The 18,129-nt window shown below is 38.8% G+C and overlaps 1 protein-coding gene across 1 annotated transcript in view; it reads left to right on the top strand.

The window, feature by feature from the left end:
* Positions 1 to 18,129, top strand: part of ADAM12 (ADAM metallopeptidase domain 12) — a 183,702-nt gene that overhangs the window by 87,562 nt on the left and 78,011 nt on the right. Inside the window, exons 4-5 of the mRNA XM_072039907.1 lie at positions 13,706 to 13,784; positions 17,332 to 17,408. Coding sequence (XP_071896008.1) covers positions 13,706 to 13,784; positions 17,332 to 17,408 — 156 coding nt within the window. The remainder of the gene's footprint in view (positions 1 to 13,705; positions 13,785 to 17,331; positions 17,409 to 18,129) is intronic.

Below are 18,129 nucleotides of genomic sequence, written 5' to 3'. Positions count from 1 at the left end.
GCATGTGAAATAGTCTCATGAGTCAAGGGTTTATTCACTGCAAATTCATTCCGTGAGTGGGAGGAAACCTAAACTGTCTTGGGTAAAACGGCCTTCATAAAATATGGATCCATTTCCTAATATTTATATCATATTCATCTCATTATGGTTTTTTGTTTTCCTTTTTCTTTCCTCAGTAGGAAAGTACGTCACCACACCCTTGTTAACTCTGCTTCATGTGGATCTTAATAGCAAATTACAGAGGATTTTTTGTGCCCATATTGTTAAATAGACTCTCTCTGATTTACCAGATTATGCATTATAACAGGGCCATTAAAAAGGCATGTATCTGTAATTGCTTTTTAATCCCATTTGCTATTTATGGGTAATTTTAGTTTCAGAGTAAGCTGAACAGTCCTGTAAAAACATAAAACATTTGATGATAAAGGTGTGCCAAGGAAAGTTCATCATACAAGACATTATCTAACTGAAGCACTGTTAAGGCTCCTAGAATCAGACAGGTTTCTATGTACAATGCATTATACTTGTACAAGTCAAAGTCAGTGTTATATTAATTACTACAAACTCATAAACAGTCCATTATATATACATATATGTTTTTTTTTGATCATTGCTAACAATTTTGGTAACAGTTCCAGATATGACAGACATAGCCAGGTGCATGAATAGTAGGAAAAAAATATGTTTAAATTGGTATTAACTCAGGGCTCTGTGGAAATGTATGCCTTACATTTATAGAGCAATCCAACTTTTTGCATGGAAACCATCTTGTTCCCAACACAGATGAAATTGTGTTAGTTCAGAGGTCTCCTAATGGGTTTTGCAACTTTCAGCATATCACTTATATCTCAGCTTAATTAAAAGGGTTCTCTGGAATCCTGTTTAGTAGTGGTTTAGGGTAGTTTATTGAAAGGAGATTTGTTTCTTCGCTCTGGCACCTTCTAAGATAGCAACACCTACGCAAAATAAAACAAAATAAATGCTGCCAAGATTTCTCCACTCAAGTCAGTAGTAGTAGTGTACATCTGCCTAATTAAGTATGAATAACTCTTTGTGGTGTAAAATAATGGGACATCATGTGCCTATATGTAATAAACAAATACGAGAATGGCAAAAATCTAGTTTTTTGTTTGTTTTGTTTTGTTTTAATGCCTGCCTTGACTGATTTCCTTAGAGGAGACGGATTTTTCAAAGGATAGTTGCCTAAGTGTCTCAAGTGTCTGAAATAATCATTCTGTTTTAACAGTATTTTTAGCATGTACAAAAGCATATAGTGCCCCCAAAATGTCTGTGTGAATGTGTGTGTGTATTCACATAGCATTTCTGCATGTGTGACTCAAGTCTGTATATGGGAATAGTTTGTATATATTTGTGTGAAACTTTATTTTCTGCCAGATGAATCTACATTAATTCCTTGAACCCTGAGAAACAAGATTTTGCAGTGTTAGATGGGAAAACATTTCCATAAAAATGAAGCATACTTTTAATTATCTGTAGTCATTTCGATGAAATCTATAATGAGCTTGATAAATGCTGATGCTGTAGGCATCATTTTTTCAAATGACAGTAAAACGAAAAATATCTGGAAAGGCATTGTGAGCTTATACTACATGGTATTTTTGAGGTCTTGGTTAGTAGGAATAATTAAAATGACTTATGTAAGATAAGTGTCATATCTCTGTCAGCAACTAAATGTTAAATGTTATTATAAACTAATTACTTCCTTGAATTGAAAAGAAAATTATTATTTAGTGTCTTAACTGCTGAAGTGTCTGTTCCTTCTTTCACCCAACATCTCTACCAGCATATTTTCAGTGATTTCTGTGCAATAAGATGCCCGCAAGCTAGGTAAGAAACATGCTGGGACCCTGGGCCATCAGGAAAAAAAAAAAAAAAAAAAAAAAGGAAAGGAAAGGAAAGGAAAGGAAAGGAAAGAAAAAAATTTCTAATGTCAATAATTTCCTAAATAAGTAAAAGTTGAAGAGCAGATGCTATGAGGTTTTTCCTTGTGTTCCTAGGACAAGACTTGCTGTTGAAGCAGGAAGGAGGGTTGCTCCTGCTCCAGTACCGCTGCCTGCCTTTTCTCCCTGTGTCTGCCTGCTGCAGCTCTGCTGAGCCACTCGCCTCACTAAAACCAGAGGCACTAATCTGATGCTTACCTGCAGTCATTTTCTGTTGAGTTAATGTGCTTAAGTGGTTCAGAAATGGTCCTAATGCATGGAAGGGTCAAGGAATTAGATACAGTTGAAATGCACAGCAGAAAGAGAAGTGAAAAACAATACCCAAACAAATGAAAAAGCTAAAACTATTTTTTTAAAACCTCTTACCCTGGTGCCCAGATTTTTCTGCCCATTCTTCCTCTCCTGCCTGAAAAACATGAACATGGAGCTTGACCAGAAACAGGGATGATGGCCATTGTTATCTCTGTTATGGGCCCCACTAAGTCACATCTGGTGGAGCTGGTGGCCTGGCAACTGCTGGCCTCATATAGTGAGTTGTGCTACCCCCAGATTTGAGGGTTTTTTAAAGAAAAACACTGATGTGGTTGTTTTGATTTTTCTCATGTGTCTTGCTTACTAAGAAAAATGTAATTCCTGCTTAACAGCATAATAACAAACATAGGCATGCAAGAGGTGATGAAAGGAGGGCTATGGAGGAATAATGTGGGGAACAGCAGGGGGAATGGAAAGATGATGAAAGGCTGAGGTATAAAGCAAGGATTGTAGGAAAAGTAATTAAAATGAATAAGAAAGAGGAAAAGAAGGAGGAATATTTCAACCCCCATCCTTTTTCTTTCATTCCTCCACCCTATAAACTCACTGGTAGCTTGATACCCTTGGCCCACGCTTTGTTCTGCAAAGTTACCAAATTACCTCATCCTAATTCCAAATCATATGTTGCAGTAGAGTTAGTTGGAAATGAGGCATCATCCTCTGAGAGTATCGTCTAATGTTGTTTGAAAAATCACTCTGGGCTTTCCTAGGTCACCTGCAGTGCTGTATGCCAACAGCTAATTCAGTGTTGGGGATGAGGCCATCGGCAAGGGCAGGAGCAGCCCCCATCCTTGGGGCTGGATGATGGAGGGTGTGCTCCTTTCAGAAGTGGCTCATAAAACATGCAGTTACACCTTTGTGCAAGAAATGGTGCCGCTAATGAAGCCAGAGAGTGGCTGTTTTTTTTTTTGTTGTATTGGAAGACTGTCAACAGGAGGCCATGATCTCACAAAGCTTTGCTTGCTCTGGTTAGAATAACCCTTACAAACTTAAAAAACACACGAGCAGTCCTAATCGGTCTCCACACAAGCATATAGGTTACTGAGAGAGTGGGTATCATATTGGCTCTCTTTTTTGTTCCAGTAAAATTGTACTAGGCACTGGCATCACTGCTCTTACCTATTGACTTCCACAGGAGCAGACTTGCCCTCTTCACATGTTACTTCAGTAGTATTGGTCACTATTGGGGGTAGAATATAGGATGAGGTGGACCTTTGTGCTGCCAGTTTATGGTAATCTTTTGGCTTTTGCACATGCTTGCATTTAAATGAACATGCATACCAGATCCCTAAGCTTGAGACCAAAACAAAGGTTTTGCATAAAGGTTTCCTCCTACACCTCTGCTTTCTTCACCCAGAATTTTAAAATGTTAGTGAGAGAGGCAGTGAGGCGTAAGGCAAAATGAAGGGGTATCTGTAAAAGTCAATGGTGTTTGACAAGTGAAATTTGAGTACAGCCTAATTAGGGCAAATACCTCATTCTTGTGGCAAGGAAAAATTGTGGTTTTAGTAAAACAAAAATATTATTTCATGTTTCACTGAACTGGCAGAAATTTAAGTTAAAAATGCAAATACAAGCCTGTGGGCATGCACTCAAAAGCAAGAAAAAGTTACGAGGATGTGATTTTCATTGAGAATCTAAGAATAAACCTAAGCTCAATGACTTCTTGTTAATGTTAGAGCCTGGCTTTCTAACTTTGTAAAAGCAGTGCAGACGCTTGCATGTAACCTTTTGTAATCCCACAGTACATTTTACGTTTTGTTAGTTAGTCTTTAATAAATTCTGATTTTTCATTGGAGTTGCTTAAATTTCTGTGTTTAAAAATTTTACACATTAGGACTACTTTTTCTGGATGCTTTGAGTTCTCTACTCTTCTAGAAATGTTCAGATGAAAGCATAGTTAAACAATTTGCCTGATGACATCTGTTCAGCAGTATAATCTTACTTGGCTACAAATGACATTTAATTGGATGAAACATTTCAAATAGACTTTGACAGCTTTCCAGCCCAGCATCTCTGAACTTACAATTTAATGAAAATATGCCATCCTAGAAGTGTCACGGGGACTATAAAGAATTTGTTTTATGAAAGGCAGCACTGTGAAGTTAGAAAAGAATGCATTAAAATATTATGTCTGCCACTTGTGATATATGTACTTCTTAGCTTATGAAACATCTCAATATTTTCTAATGATCTTTTGAGCCACAATTTTGCTGGTATATCCTGCGTCGCTTGAACCAGTAACTGCTATGCTGTATCCTGCATGTAAGATCAGTATGTTAAAAAAGCCCCTACATTATCTCCTACAAGTTTTAGTGGTAGAATAATAATAGGAAGTATGCATTTCATAAGAAACCACAGTACTGTCATCCATGGAAGGGGAGCCAGAAATTTCAGAGCCGTGTTAGTCTTTAGTCTAGCCAAAGCCAATTGAGAGTACTCAGAGCTGTGTAAATTTGTCTGGGTTCAGCCTGTAGTGCAGCAGTGCACATTACTTTTGATCTTTGCCATAGCTACTTCGGAGATGTAGTAGTTCAGTAGTTATTTCCAGAATAATTCTATAACTTTTGGCATGTTGCTTCAAGGTTTCATGGCCACTGCCATTACTCCAAATTAAAACTCCTCAGTGTAGCTAACAGTAAAATATCTCTAAAGAAGTCAGACTACATAGTCTGCCTAAAAGGAGAGGACTGTACTTTTCCATCAGAAATCAGTTAGCCAATGAGCCCTGTCATCCCTCCTTAGCTGAGAGCAATTTGTGGCCAGTGGTATTCTGGAGCCTTTAGTGAAGGTGTTTGCTTTTTATGGCAGGCTGCCTGGCTGAGCCAAAAACATGACCTCTATTATGCTGCTACACAGGAAAGCTCAAGGAAGCAAGGAGCGATATCACTCACAAGGAGTGATAATTCTAGGATTAGAATTATGGGATAGTTCTAGGATAATTCTGTGAGAGAGATGCTGAAACTGTCAAATGTTGCTGTAGTATATTGGAGTTGGTCAGTGAGAGACAAAGTCAGAGCGTCTTGAGGTTCACACAAGCTAGAGGGTGGGAAACCAGTTCTGAGTCTGGTTTTTGGCAGATGCAAGATGAGTAGTGTGAGTCCAGGCTCCCACCAGTAAGCAGTACCATTCCATCTTCTGCTGGAGGAGCGTCACTATATCTGCAAGCTTTCTTGTGAATACCCTAAAATGGAGTTTGTTTGTACAAAAGCATTCCATGTATGGACTGAAAAATCACCTTGGTAGACAAGTAGCTCAAATAAACCCTCACAGATATTCATTCAGGGACCTAATTTTAGTGAAAATATTCTTCCTTGCTGGGGTTTGCTGCTTTTACTATTTGTGCTGGCTGTGCTTTTGGAAATCTAGATATGTTCACTTTTATTTTTACTTTTATTTTAGACTCAACACTAGTTGCATCTCTTATGAAAATTCTTCAACCTCTTGAAGCATTTCCTGCTGCCACAATCCTGTATAGGGTAGCAATCTTCAGGCTTTATGCTGGGCTGTGGACAATCTACGATCATTACACACAGAAGCCTAATCACGTTTTTTAGTGGAGAGTAACTTTTTGGGGGTCCCTGACTCAGGTACAGAAACAGCATGATTATTATTTCATCAGATATTTTCCAACTGAATATGACACAGAGTGAACCCTGCTGGTATTCATCTCATTCCTCTTTTCATGCCGTATGGGTCACTATAAAATTTCATAAAATTTCCATCTGAGTTGTAGGCTACCTAACACTGTCCCTTTATGACTATGCTGAGGGTTTTGCCCAAGCCTACACCATTTTAGGGAGAGGACATGCTTTTACACATCTGATTTCTTGGAAAACACACTGTGCATCTTCTTCTAAGGGAGAACATGCTTTCACCACAACACTCATTAGCAGTAGCCACTTCATTAATCTTTCGGAATTAGAATGAAAAAATAAATACTATGGTTTTGGCAAGTAAATGTTTGCTGTAAACATTGCAATGAGTGATGGAAGCAGAGTGTGCAGCCGAGAGCCTGAAACAGCATGGGAGGCCACTGATGTGCTTAATTTCATCTCAATCTTTCTCTATTGAAGATTAGAGAGGTAAGGGTTATGGTTTATTTTCCTAGCAGTCAGGAAACAAGAGAGATCTCAATCACTCATTGATTGCCAGCTCAGGAGGTGGTGTTCTCCTTTAGTAGTTCAGATTTGTTTGCTTAGACTCTTCCATGGTTTTCTATACATGCAACCTCAAGTAGTGCCTAGTTCTGAAGACAGCACTTGTCTTTAAACAGTGTGCTCATCTCTCTTATCTCCCCATCCCAGCAGACTGCAGAGCAGCTCCCCATGACAGTGTCCATGTTCTAGCATGATGAGGGACAACTCAGAGCATGTTTCTACCATTTGACATTGCAGCAAGTCCTTATGAAAGTTTGCTCTTTTTGTGTCAGACACTATATCACTCATGCAGGGAGATGAGGGTGGGATTTTAACACGGGTTATATGAATTTCTGCATCCAAACAAGTGTGTAGAAGTCCAGATACCCATTTTTAAATGTAGCGTATGACCAATTCAAATCATTTATCCACAAATTGTGTGAAACAGGCCAGAGGCTACTACCATAAACTTTATATTGAAACTTCGGATGCTTGGTTGATTCCCTAGCTATTATAGTTTTATTTTCCTCCCCTCTTTTCCTCAGAATTGTTGTGCTAATTAAGCTTTGTGAATTTTAATCTCTCAGGTTCTTCAATTATGACATTGCAGTCCCTCTATGGCAACACACTGGAGTGTAGCAGATAGGATATTAAGAAGTGGAGACATTCAATGGGAAAATGTCCAAAAGCCTTTCAAATCACTTAAGATAATTAAATAAGGGGAAAGAATGTGGCATGTTTAAGAATATGTGGTGGTTTTACAAATAGGATGATGTTAGGTGCCTATGCATGGGAAACTCATTACCCATGCTTCACTCATTTGTTATGTTGTAATGAGAAAGAAGAATTGAAAAGTGCCACCACTGAGCTTACCTCTCTGAATATCAGGAGGTTCTTGCACTGAGAGAATCACTGCAGACGCAGCAGCCTTAACATGCTTATTCCTCTAAATATCCATTTGAAGGAATACAATTGAAGAAATAACAGCTAACTCCACTGTACAGGTCAAGGTGACCTGAAGTGTGATGCTGAAGAATTGAAGGAGTATGCTTGGTGTCACTAGGCAGAGATGTAGATGAAATTTTTTTTATAACTTCCTACACGGCATCCTGTTCCGCTCTTCTCATCTCCCCCATTTGTAGGCTAAGTTTAAAAAGCACAGCAGGAGGGATTTTAGTAAGAATTTGTGTAACAGAATAAGGCATTACTTGGACAGGGAAGAAAACAGGTATTTTAGCATTCAGAAGGAGGAGAAATAGTAACGAGCATAAGTAACGATCAGATGTCTGTCTGAGCTGTAGGCAGCATGTCTGCAAGAAGGAAAGTAACAGGTTTGAGACAGCCTTGAACTACCAGTGGCTTAATAGGACCAATGCTCCTATAGAGTAGGTAGAGCAGCTGACTCACTATTTAAGAGGTCTTAATTCAGTGTTTTTCCTAAAACAACAGTTCTTGAAGTAATGTAACTACATTAAGATGTTAATCAAAACAGAAGTTAAGCAGAAAAGCAAAATCAAGAGCATGAACCCCAGAGGTATAAAAGCATATGTCCAAAGCCCAATAGGTTCGGAGTAGCTTCTCTGTATTTTTAAAGCAACCATATCAAACATCCTAACCAAAATGTGCATTGCTGTGATGATGGACTCCAGAAGAGAGATGTGTAAGTGTTACTATATTTGAATCAAGATATAAGATGAGGGTTAGGGGCTGCATTTCCACAGCCACCCATCCTTGCCACAGAATGAGGAGTCAGAGTTGCAGAAACAAAAAACAGTTCATACATGCCCATACTGTCAGTCTTGTAATGTGTATGCAGAGCACTCAAAATCCTTTCTTAGGCATGTCAGACCTCAGATCAAACAGTCTACAAAGCTGTGTCTCAGATTAGAGGCTAATTTACACATCCACGATATTTAAAAGAAAACACAGAACTTCTAGAAATTTCTTACTATTCCCATTTCAGGCATGAAATTCTAATTTTCAGGCATGAAATTAGACATTTTATATAATTGTCCAGTTCCTGCTGCATGTTAACTTGTCTCAAAGTCCTGGTTAATGACTGGTGGCAGTAGGTGGATACCCCACATCCCCGGGAGTGTTGGGTGGCTTTGAGCTGCATGCCACAGAGCTCCTGCCTGAGAAGAAGCCCCAGGACCCTGCTCACTCATTAGTACTAAGAAGGCAGTACTAGCAGAAGCAGTGATTCATTTAAAATAAAAGTAAAATAATTTAAAAGGAGTCTCTTCTTCCTGCCCTGATTCCTCTCTGACACAGAGGCCAAGTTTTCTGCTCTGTGTCATGCCAGAGCAAGACATGTTCCTTGTAAGATGCATAGCAGGGAGTCACACATCACACAGGACTTTGAAGAAACATCTACCAGACTGTACAGATATCATACTGTCTGGCTATAAAGCAGCGGTGTTGAATCAGTGTCAGTCCAGTCTCATAAAACAGCTTTGAGAGACAGGTCCCACTGCCTGCAGCTCCATTTTGATGGGCGACAATGTCGGTGTCTTTCCCCTTATATCTGTAATGTAAGGGGATGACCTGGTACAGTGTGGGTGACCAAAGAAGTTTCATCCTAGGAGGCAGATTGAAAAACAACCCTGTGCACTCCAATGCTGTTAGAAAGAGATTTACTCTTTAGTCTTTCCTCTACATATTTCTCCTATATCACCACGGGGAACCCTGGTGCCTGCTCCTACTGTGATAATGCTTAGATTTTTCCTGAGCAGCCCTAGCACAACAGTACACAGTTCTTGTCATTTTTTATAGCCTGTCACGCTATACTTGGCACATGGATAGCTAAGGGAGAATTTGATAATAATCTGTACCTCTCTGAATGATATATGTACCAAGAACGAAAAGCAATTGTTTCAGCTAGTAAAAGAAGTGTAACTAGGAAAAACTAGAAAAAGCTGAATATCAGGAAATGCATCATGACAGTAACATTTGTTGGAACGTGAAGTAATCTCCCTTTGAAAGTGGTGGGATCAGCATTGCTTTTGACATTTGAAGCTCAATGAGACAGAACCAAATTTGATCAACAGCATACTTGGCTTCCAGGGAAGCTGTCTGCATGATCCACTAGATTTTTTCCATCTCTAACTTTGGCAGCTCTGTCTTTCTGACAGTCCCTGGGTGATGAAATATCATTATAACCTTTTGAAATAATATATTGGTACCTAGAGAGCAGAGAGTGACATTCTCATTTGCAAGTGAGAGACAGTGTGTTAAATTACCATTCCTTTTCTTAAATGGATCAGATAAGGGTTTGCTGTGTTTAAAACAGGACATTTCCCCCCTCCCTAAACAAGACTCCACTTCATGGGGGCAGGAAATGTAAGGGTTAGAAGTTTAAACAGCATTCATCATATTCCCTGAGGCTCAGGTTAGTGGAAGTTGCTTGACACCTGAAAACATTTCAGCAGATTTGACAGGTAAGCTTCATGCTGACTTACAGAGGAAGACTGTGCTGTGTCTGTCATAGATCAGGAGGGATAAAAGTAGTCCTGTGCCGTCGAAGCTTCTACTTGTTAATTCAGCTCCGGGAAGTGTGAAAATATCCACGGTGCTGACAAACACAGTGACTAAATACATAAGTAATTTAACTCAAGAATCACACTTTCACATCTTTGAAGAATTAATTAGAAAGTAGTGGTGTTCTTTTAATTGATTTTTTTTTTTAATTGTATCCAGCAGTTGTTGCTGTTCTTGATAACATTTGTTTCCACCTCTTCATGCAGTGCAAAAAATTGATAATTGTCTGGTACTGCTGAGCATTGTAGCTGGCAACATTTGAAACTCCAGACATGGTGATGAATTGTGCTATGATATATTAATGTTATTTTGATCCCTGCTCTTTCAGAATTACATTGATCCAATTAGGTTAAGTAGCTTGCCATCTAAATTAATTTACTTTCCTCTATTAATCTCCTTTGCTGTGGGTCAGAAACAGAAATGTAAATCAATCTATTACATTGCATATCTTTTTTGCGGGAGGTAATTAAATTACTGAGTAGATACATATGTTAAATTTGTTGTTCAGTATGTTAAACATCATTGCCATAATTGCAAAGTGAAGTGGTGCACGCTCAGTTGTGGAATTTGAGTGCTTGTTACACTTATTTCTGATAACCTTTCAAGAAATGCCAGGACATGACTTGCTGTCCCTGGATACTAATGCTGTGTGCTTATTCTGCTACACAGCTTTTAAGATATTAAACGTTTCTGAAAGTGGGGATAACAGATTCTTTCTCTGCCAGAAATTGTTGGACTCTCCAGCGACATGTCTTGTACAGGTCCCCAACCTTTACAGCGGGGAAAAAAAATCTTTCCTCTGGCTTGCTCTCAAGCCTGTGCTAGCACCATACGTGGCAGGAAAACAGATGTCTTAGCAGTGATGTCTTAGTTAGTAAACCGAAAGAGCGTTAATGCAGACCCCTGAAAAATCTTTCTCATTTTCTTAAAAAGGCCCTTCAGCTGTACTCGAAATTTCCATGATTTGAAATCTTACTTTGGCTTCTACATTAGGGCATAGTTTAAGTTTTATTAGGTTAGTCCAATAGCGGGACTCCGTCATCTTGGTGTTCTTGCCAGCCTTTTACTACTCACACAGGGAATTCTCATGTTCAGTTGGTGTTTTCATCAGCCTAGATAGGAAACTCATCCTGATGAAACATGCCTGATAGGGAGATGGATGACAGCAACGCCAGAAGTTTGCTCACCTGCTGCAATTCCTCACTTTAGTAAGTAGAACTGTCCATGAGAGACTCAAATGAAAGTGAAGCATTGATGCAAGGGAATGAGATCCAGTGCTTGGAAACTGCACAGTGACAAAGCCAAGCTAGATTCAAAGTGCTCTGTTTTTACACCGAGTGTAATTAACTGTTAAAAACTTACCAGGCTTGTGATAGCTTCTTCATCATGCGAGATTTGGACAAGGACTATGTACAACAAGAAAATAGACAATCTGGTTCCATCACAGCCACTGAGGCAGAAGAATAATTCAAGTCAAATGAGCTATGTAATATGACAGGTCAGAGTGCTGATCACAGCGCTCCCTTCTGGTATTAAAATCTACGAATCCATGAAATATTTTCTAATCCTGTGCCTTAGGGTAGAACCAACAGCAGAAAGGTCACCTATATCATCATTGCTGTCAAACACTTTGGAAATAGCAGAGCAGCGAGTTTATTGCTCAATCACTTTGCCCTTATGCTACATCTGTTACCTTATCCCTTGCCTGAATTTTGTCCCATTAAATAAAAATTGCTCTGGTATCCAATGTGAAATAACGTTTCCAAGAAGTGCACAGCAGAACTCTGTTGGCTTCAGCAGCAATGGGATCTTACCTTTTGCCTTGACAAAATTAATGAATGCCTGCTAAGCACGGAACTTGCAGTGTAGTTATATAAATAATAATGATAATTAAGAAAGCAGCTGCTCTTTGTGATAATGAGAATGACAGTAGGAAGCAGAGATACAGCACACTTCATTTCAAGCAGCCCTCCCAGTGGCTGCAGGCCCATGGGTTGAGATAAGTGTGGGTGTCAAGTGCCACCCGAGGCACCACAGGGTGCCAGAGCTGTCCTCACAGGGCTGCTTGGTGAAATGGATGGAGCATCTAAAGTGACGCTGGGTGCTTGCTTAGGCAACCGAGTCCTGCTGTAGGTGTGGTGGATGGCTGAGATCCAGAGCAGTTCCTGTACAGCCTGCAAACCACTGCAGTGTTTTAACATTTGTTATCTATTAATATGCTAATATTTCTCACCAGCTGTAAAATTTGAATTGAGAAGTTGTGCTTGAATACTTATTGTGCTGACCTTTGCTGTCTTCATCCTTTTATGTTGATATTTCTTTCTTTCTCTCTCTTTTTCTTTTTCTTTTTTTTTTTCTTTGTCTTGTTTCATTCACCTTTTTTTTTTTCTTCTACTTTAAGATAAGGACTCTTAAAATGGTTTCCTCTCTAATAATTGTACAGTTCCTAGCACAATCAGGTCCTGAAGGTCCTCATCTTGGCTGAATGTTAATATATTCCAAATAAATCATGACAATAACAAGAATTAAATGTTCATTCATGTTCTAACTTTAAAGTTTATATCCATTGCAACAAATGAGTACCAAGACTATGTATCAGTTCACGCAATATATGTGCAGCATTAACCAGATTTCAATTTAAAAAGTCTTTGTTCAAGTGAACATCCCAAAGGAGAAGAGCATCTCTGCGGTGGAACACAACTTTTTGAACCCCTGTGCCAAAGATTTTCTGTAGTCTGAACTCTAGAGTCCATCAAAGATGATGGTGGCATTTGGTTTTGGTTACTTTTATATTGCTTTTGCATTTCACTACAATGTCTGTCAAAACTCAAACATATTTGTGCTGAGGAACATAGTTTTAATGCCTATGTTGAGAGTCAATGTGGATATGTATTATTCCTTCTGGCCTTGTTAGAAATGCTCTTTGGATGAGGAATTGAAAAACAGACCAATAGCAGACTGTTGCCAAGGCAGGGGCTGCTTTCCCTGTTCCATGTGTTTACTACAAAAGGAAACTTTTCATAGTTATCACACACATACACTCTTTCTGGGCATTTCTGGAAAACAGAAATTGCAAGTCAAAATTCTTGGTATCATTGTCAAAGACAGGAGGGGAAATGTGGACTGCGTGAGAACGAAATAACTTATCACATACAGGATACTTCACTGTCTCCTGAGACATCATTTCAAGTTGTTAGATTTCCATTCATGAGTATCCTTTTCAGATGCTCAAAATAAATGCAGTAGTCTGACTTCTGTAATTTTCTGGAGGTGATTTTCCTTAACTGTCAATGGAAGAAGTTTGTTGCATTTACTGAGAGCTAACCTAGGCTCTGCTGGTGACTTGCTGATGAAAGCAGTACACTGCACAACAAACTAACAAAGGGAAAACATTTCCCTTTTCCAAAAAAAAACCCAATGCTTAACAATGTTCCCCATGTCTAGATTTAATGCAAAATGTGTTGAAAATTATATAGAAGAGTCAGTACCGACATGTGGTGGCATACAGACTTCATTTGGAAGACAAAGCAGTCTGGAAGCCCAGACTTTTCACAATTGATGAAGGAAGTGCTCATGCACTGCAGCTTCAGTGTTTGGAGCTATATTTTCTCTTAGTTCACACACAGCCCCGGTAGTCACTGTATTGTTAATGTTGTGCTTTGATTGCTCTCTCAAACAGAACCATTAAAGGACAAAGTCAAGGTGATGTGGCCTTAATATTACCTGTGTCCTCTGTTGTTTTTTTCCTTTTAGGGGCCTGTTAGCCAGCAGCTTCACAGAAACACATTATTTGAAAGACGGCACTGATGTGGTTCTCTCACGCAATTACACGGTAAGGCTGGTGTTTCATGGGTAGATGATGCTTCATCATTAAAACCCAAAGTGCTCTTTTGCTGGGATCTGAGCCATGGGATGAAAAAGCGATATGAGTGATCTTTTTTTATTGTTGCCTTCAGTACCTTTTTGACTGCTGTGATCGCACACATCAATTTTTAGAGAGAGACTTTAAAGGGAAACTGTGGGGTTTTAACCAGGTGACTTTTCATTTCTGTAGGATTTATTCTGCTTCTTGGAAATATAGCCATTAAAATTTTGTAATAAGGTAGCCATTGTTGAGTAGTTAAGGAGGAAAGTCCTGGTTCAGTTAGGAAGAAAGCCCCAAGTATCTGATAAGCTCATGTCAGTGGAAGGCCTGGGTGGCTTTCAGCACTGGGAATCCAGTTTGGGGAGAGACGGTGGTTTGTTCAGGTGTATTTTTTATCCCATCCCATAAGACTGCTATGGATATATGCGTATATGTGTGTGTGTGGCTAATCAGCTCCTTGTTAAAATCAGCACAAAAAGCTTTTTATCATAAATAATTTAAACTGCTTTTTATAAATAAAAAATGCTTTAAGGCAGTAATGTTTTTGTCCTCTGACAGTAGGAACGCCTTAATTAGAAACAATGCAGCAAGTGATTTTAATTACAAAGTTTATCTTTTATCTGCCTAAGTACTTCCAGCTCCTATGAAGTATTTGTTACGTTACATTATTTATTTATTGACATAGTCTGAAGAAGCATCATGCTTTCTGTTCCCACCCATAATGGGCTTTGCTGATATCAGTGAAAGGTATTATTTCTGTGCATAATATTTTACTTCTGAAGAAGCATCTTCATTATAGCCCCAGACCTCCCAAGGAAAGTAATCATTTTGAAAGCTTGCAGTGCTTTCTTGTTTCCTGGGTGCTCATATCTTCTTCAAAACCTGTTCAGTAGAAAATAGTCATTTGTTTTAGAAACAGGGAAGCTGTAGACACTCCTTAAGGAAGTAAAAAATACACAGTACTTTGTCAGGGTTAACTATGTTAACATGAATATGAGTATGCCTAACGATAGCTAGGCTTTTCTTACAAAAATAAGAAAAAAAAAATAAAAACTGTTTAGGTAATGACAGTAAGTCCTGAATAATACTAGCAGTTCATTTTGCTGCCTAAAAGTTTTTTTTTAAACCAGTGAATTCATTTTTCATTAAATACTGCAATATGGTTTAAAACAGATAAGTCTCTCTGATTTTATTTCTATATCTCTTCTTTACTGACGACATCAGTATAGCTTGAAGTTGAAACCAAATCCAATTTCTCATTGAAAATTTGCTTAGTCAAATTCTGCCTGGAGGTCAAACCAAGGTGGCTTTGTGGAGCTGTAGCTTTGGGGTTTCTTTAACACATGTGTTAGTGCCCAGGTTATTCTTCTGCTCTGTAGCACTTGAAAAATTTGCAGTTGTCAAAAGCTGGTCATAATTAAATGATCTCAAGTAAGGGTAGAATATTTAAGTATGACAAATCAGCCATGGTAATTATTTGTTTTTAGGGGGCTATCCATTTCATATACTGAGATACAGAAATGAAAAGCTTTTTTTTTTTTTTTTTTTGGGGGGGGGGGGAAGGGGAGAGGAACCTCTTGCAGTTCAGTGGAGTTACTGAGCTAGAAATCAATTTTCTACCAGTCCAATTGCAGGGCATGGTCTGATAAGTTTACATTTTCAGTACTGAACTTGCAGGAACTTTGGCTTCATACATATAGTGTGTGGATCTCAGAGAAGTTGTGAAATGGGCCACAACCAGGAGCTCAAAGTTAATAAAATAACAACTTGTGTGTGGAGAGGGAAACCAATCCAGACCTTTGCCATATTCACTCTTTGATAAAGACAGCTCTCTGCAGCAGCAATCTGCATGGGACGAGATATCAGCTTGCCCTTTCTGTTTCACTGAGTACTTTGGTTAACACCGGTGATGCTAAACCCCAAAGACTGGCAGCATAAGAGCTCTGAACTGCATCTCTGCCTTGTACTTAATTTAAGTGACATGAATAAAGCTACTTTGTGTTTGGTTTTGCACTGTTTCAAGGTCGCTGTATGAAAGTCAGCATTTGTTTGGAGGGGGTTATTGTTTTTTCTCTCTTACCAACTGGATGAATGTAGCTGACAATATTAAAATAAAGTGAAATAGTTTACTCATGCTGAAAACCTTGACATCCACAGCAATTGTTACTGAAGTGTCTAAAAAGTTGGATGACTTCCTCCATTTCATTGTCGCTTTATCCTTGCTAACAGGTTGCTGGCTCATTATGGGTACTGGTGATAAAGATACCCAAGAGTAAAACACTATTACCCTATTTCTGTCATTCTGATCACCGAGAAAAGCTATTGAGACTTGTATTAAGAAAGTCAGATATTGTTGTGCTGTGTTCAGTTGCTCACATTAGAAATACAAATGCTCTAAACAAATATTTTTCATGGTATAACCTCATTTGCAGAAAATATATATCTGAATCATTCCATCTTGCCCAGCGTTTTCACGGTTATTGCTTTCTTTAACAAAATCAAGGTGGTCTTTAGAAGTCTGCTATGTGAGGCTTTGTAAGTGAAAACCATGCCCCAACACTGAAAAGGTTAATTAATGCAGCTAGATAGATGTGAATGAACCAAGTAATAAAAAGGCACAGTGAGGTGACTGTCAGGTTGAAGCATGAGTGATAACTTTCCCTCGCACTAATAAGATAGGAACCTTTTACAATGGTATTTTCAGTTTCCTTGTGGCATTCAAAGGAGCCATGAGAAAAGAAACGCTGGACGTGACACAATCATTGCTTTCCAGTCTGTCACATAATTGGGAATGTAATATAACCTTTAGTCAACAATAAAATTAACCTTGATTCCAGACAGATACGTGTATGTGCTGAGAAAGTATCTCTGTTGTGGGTGCTTTTGCAAGCAGTGGATTATTAAGGAAATACAATAACCTAGCCACAAAATGAAATTGGGTTGTTGCCTCTCAAAATAGAAGACCCTCTTATTCGTGGTTGCTCTTAATAACATGCAGCCACTTAGCTGGGTAATTCAATAAAAGATTTCCTTTCCAATTTGCTTCCCTTCCTTTCATTCTCGCTGTGATTTTTTTCTCAAACTGTAGGGTTGGAATTAACTTTTTTATACCTCCCTTCATACATTGCTACCTTTATTGATCTACACAGATATGAATGATCTTATATATAAATATGTGTGTCTGTAGAAAGTAGTAAAATGTGACAGCTGATTTGTTCATCTGATTAATTTTATAAAATATTCTATACTGAAGCTTTAAATAAAATAAGATAAAAACATGGGTCCCATTCTTTATGGTATAAACACACCAAAGGTTTCCATTTTGGAACCCCTTGGATTGTTGATTCAGTGAATATTTAGTGGGTCAGGAAAGATGCTGTCAGTGTACTTCTGAATGTTGAAGCCTGAAATTGAAAATAGCTTTGAGATAAAGGGTTTGGAAATCCATGAGAAAACAAGACGGCAACATAATATTTTCTCTCTCTCTCTTTTTTTTTTTTTTTTTTCTAATCAGGGTCACTGCTATTACCACGGCAATGTACAAGGGTACCCCGACTCGTCAGTCAGCCTCAGTACCTGCTCTGGACTCAGGTGAGCCAAAGTTTTAGTAATGCTTGAGCTCCTTAATAAATCATCCTAGTACCCACAAGGTTTCTGTTTTACCTTTTAAAAAATGTACCAATATCTATTTTTCAAATGGTCCTACAACCTCTGTAAAATCATTTATCTTGTTGCTCTGAAGCGAAAAATGGAATAGAAAATGCAAAATCGGGGTTGCCCATTTTGAGGCTGGCAGTGCCCCATGGCCCTGTGGCCCACAGGCCAGTACTCCTGGTCCTCAGAGCTGTTTTATGAGCAAGGGCAGGACTGCGCTGCAGCTGTGAACGGGTGCATCAGCCAGCAGCCTAGCCATTAGGAGGCTTTGCTTTAGAAATGTGGCTGTGGAGCTCAGTAAACAGCGTTCATGGCAGGTATGATGCTCAGCATTAGGATTTTAGCCACTTGTTAACAGAAAAGTAGCAGATTCATGTTGCTGAAAAGAAAATCTCTTCTGAGCTGGAGAAAGGAACAGGCTGACAACATTTTAAATACACAATGGACACAGTTCAGGAAACAATTATCTTCCTTACTTGGACAATCAGAGAGTGGTATTTACTCACAGAGCTGTTCCAAATCACTGTAATTAACTGTAAATTGGCTCTAGTGTTCTCCCTGGAAAACCCAGTTTTCCTGTCAGGTTTCCAGCTGTCGCAACCTTTTCTGAGTTTGTTTAATTTATCTACAAACAGCATGAGTAGCTGGAGTCTTTTTT

This window comes from Anas platyrhynchos, chromosome 6, assembly GCF_047663525.1.
Source record: "Anas platyrhynchos isolate ZD024472 breed Pekin duck chromosome 6, IASCAAS_PekinDuck_T2T, whole genome shotgun sequence".
Taxonomy (NCBI): domain Eukaryota; kingdom Metazoa; phylum Chordata; class Aves; order Anseriformes; family Anatidae; genus Anas; species Anas platyrhynchos.
The sequence above is the reverse complement of the archived record's forward strand: the minus strand, read 5'-3'. Positions and strand labels throughout refer to the sequence as shown.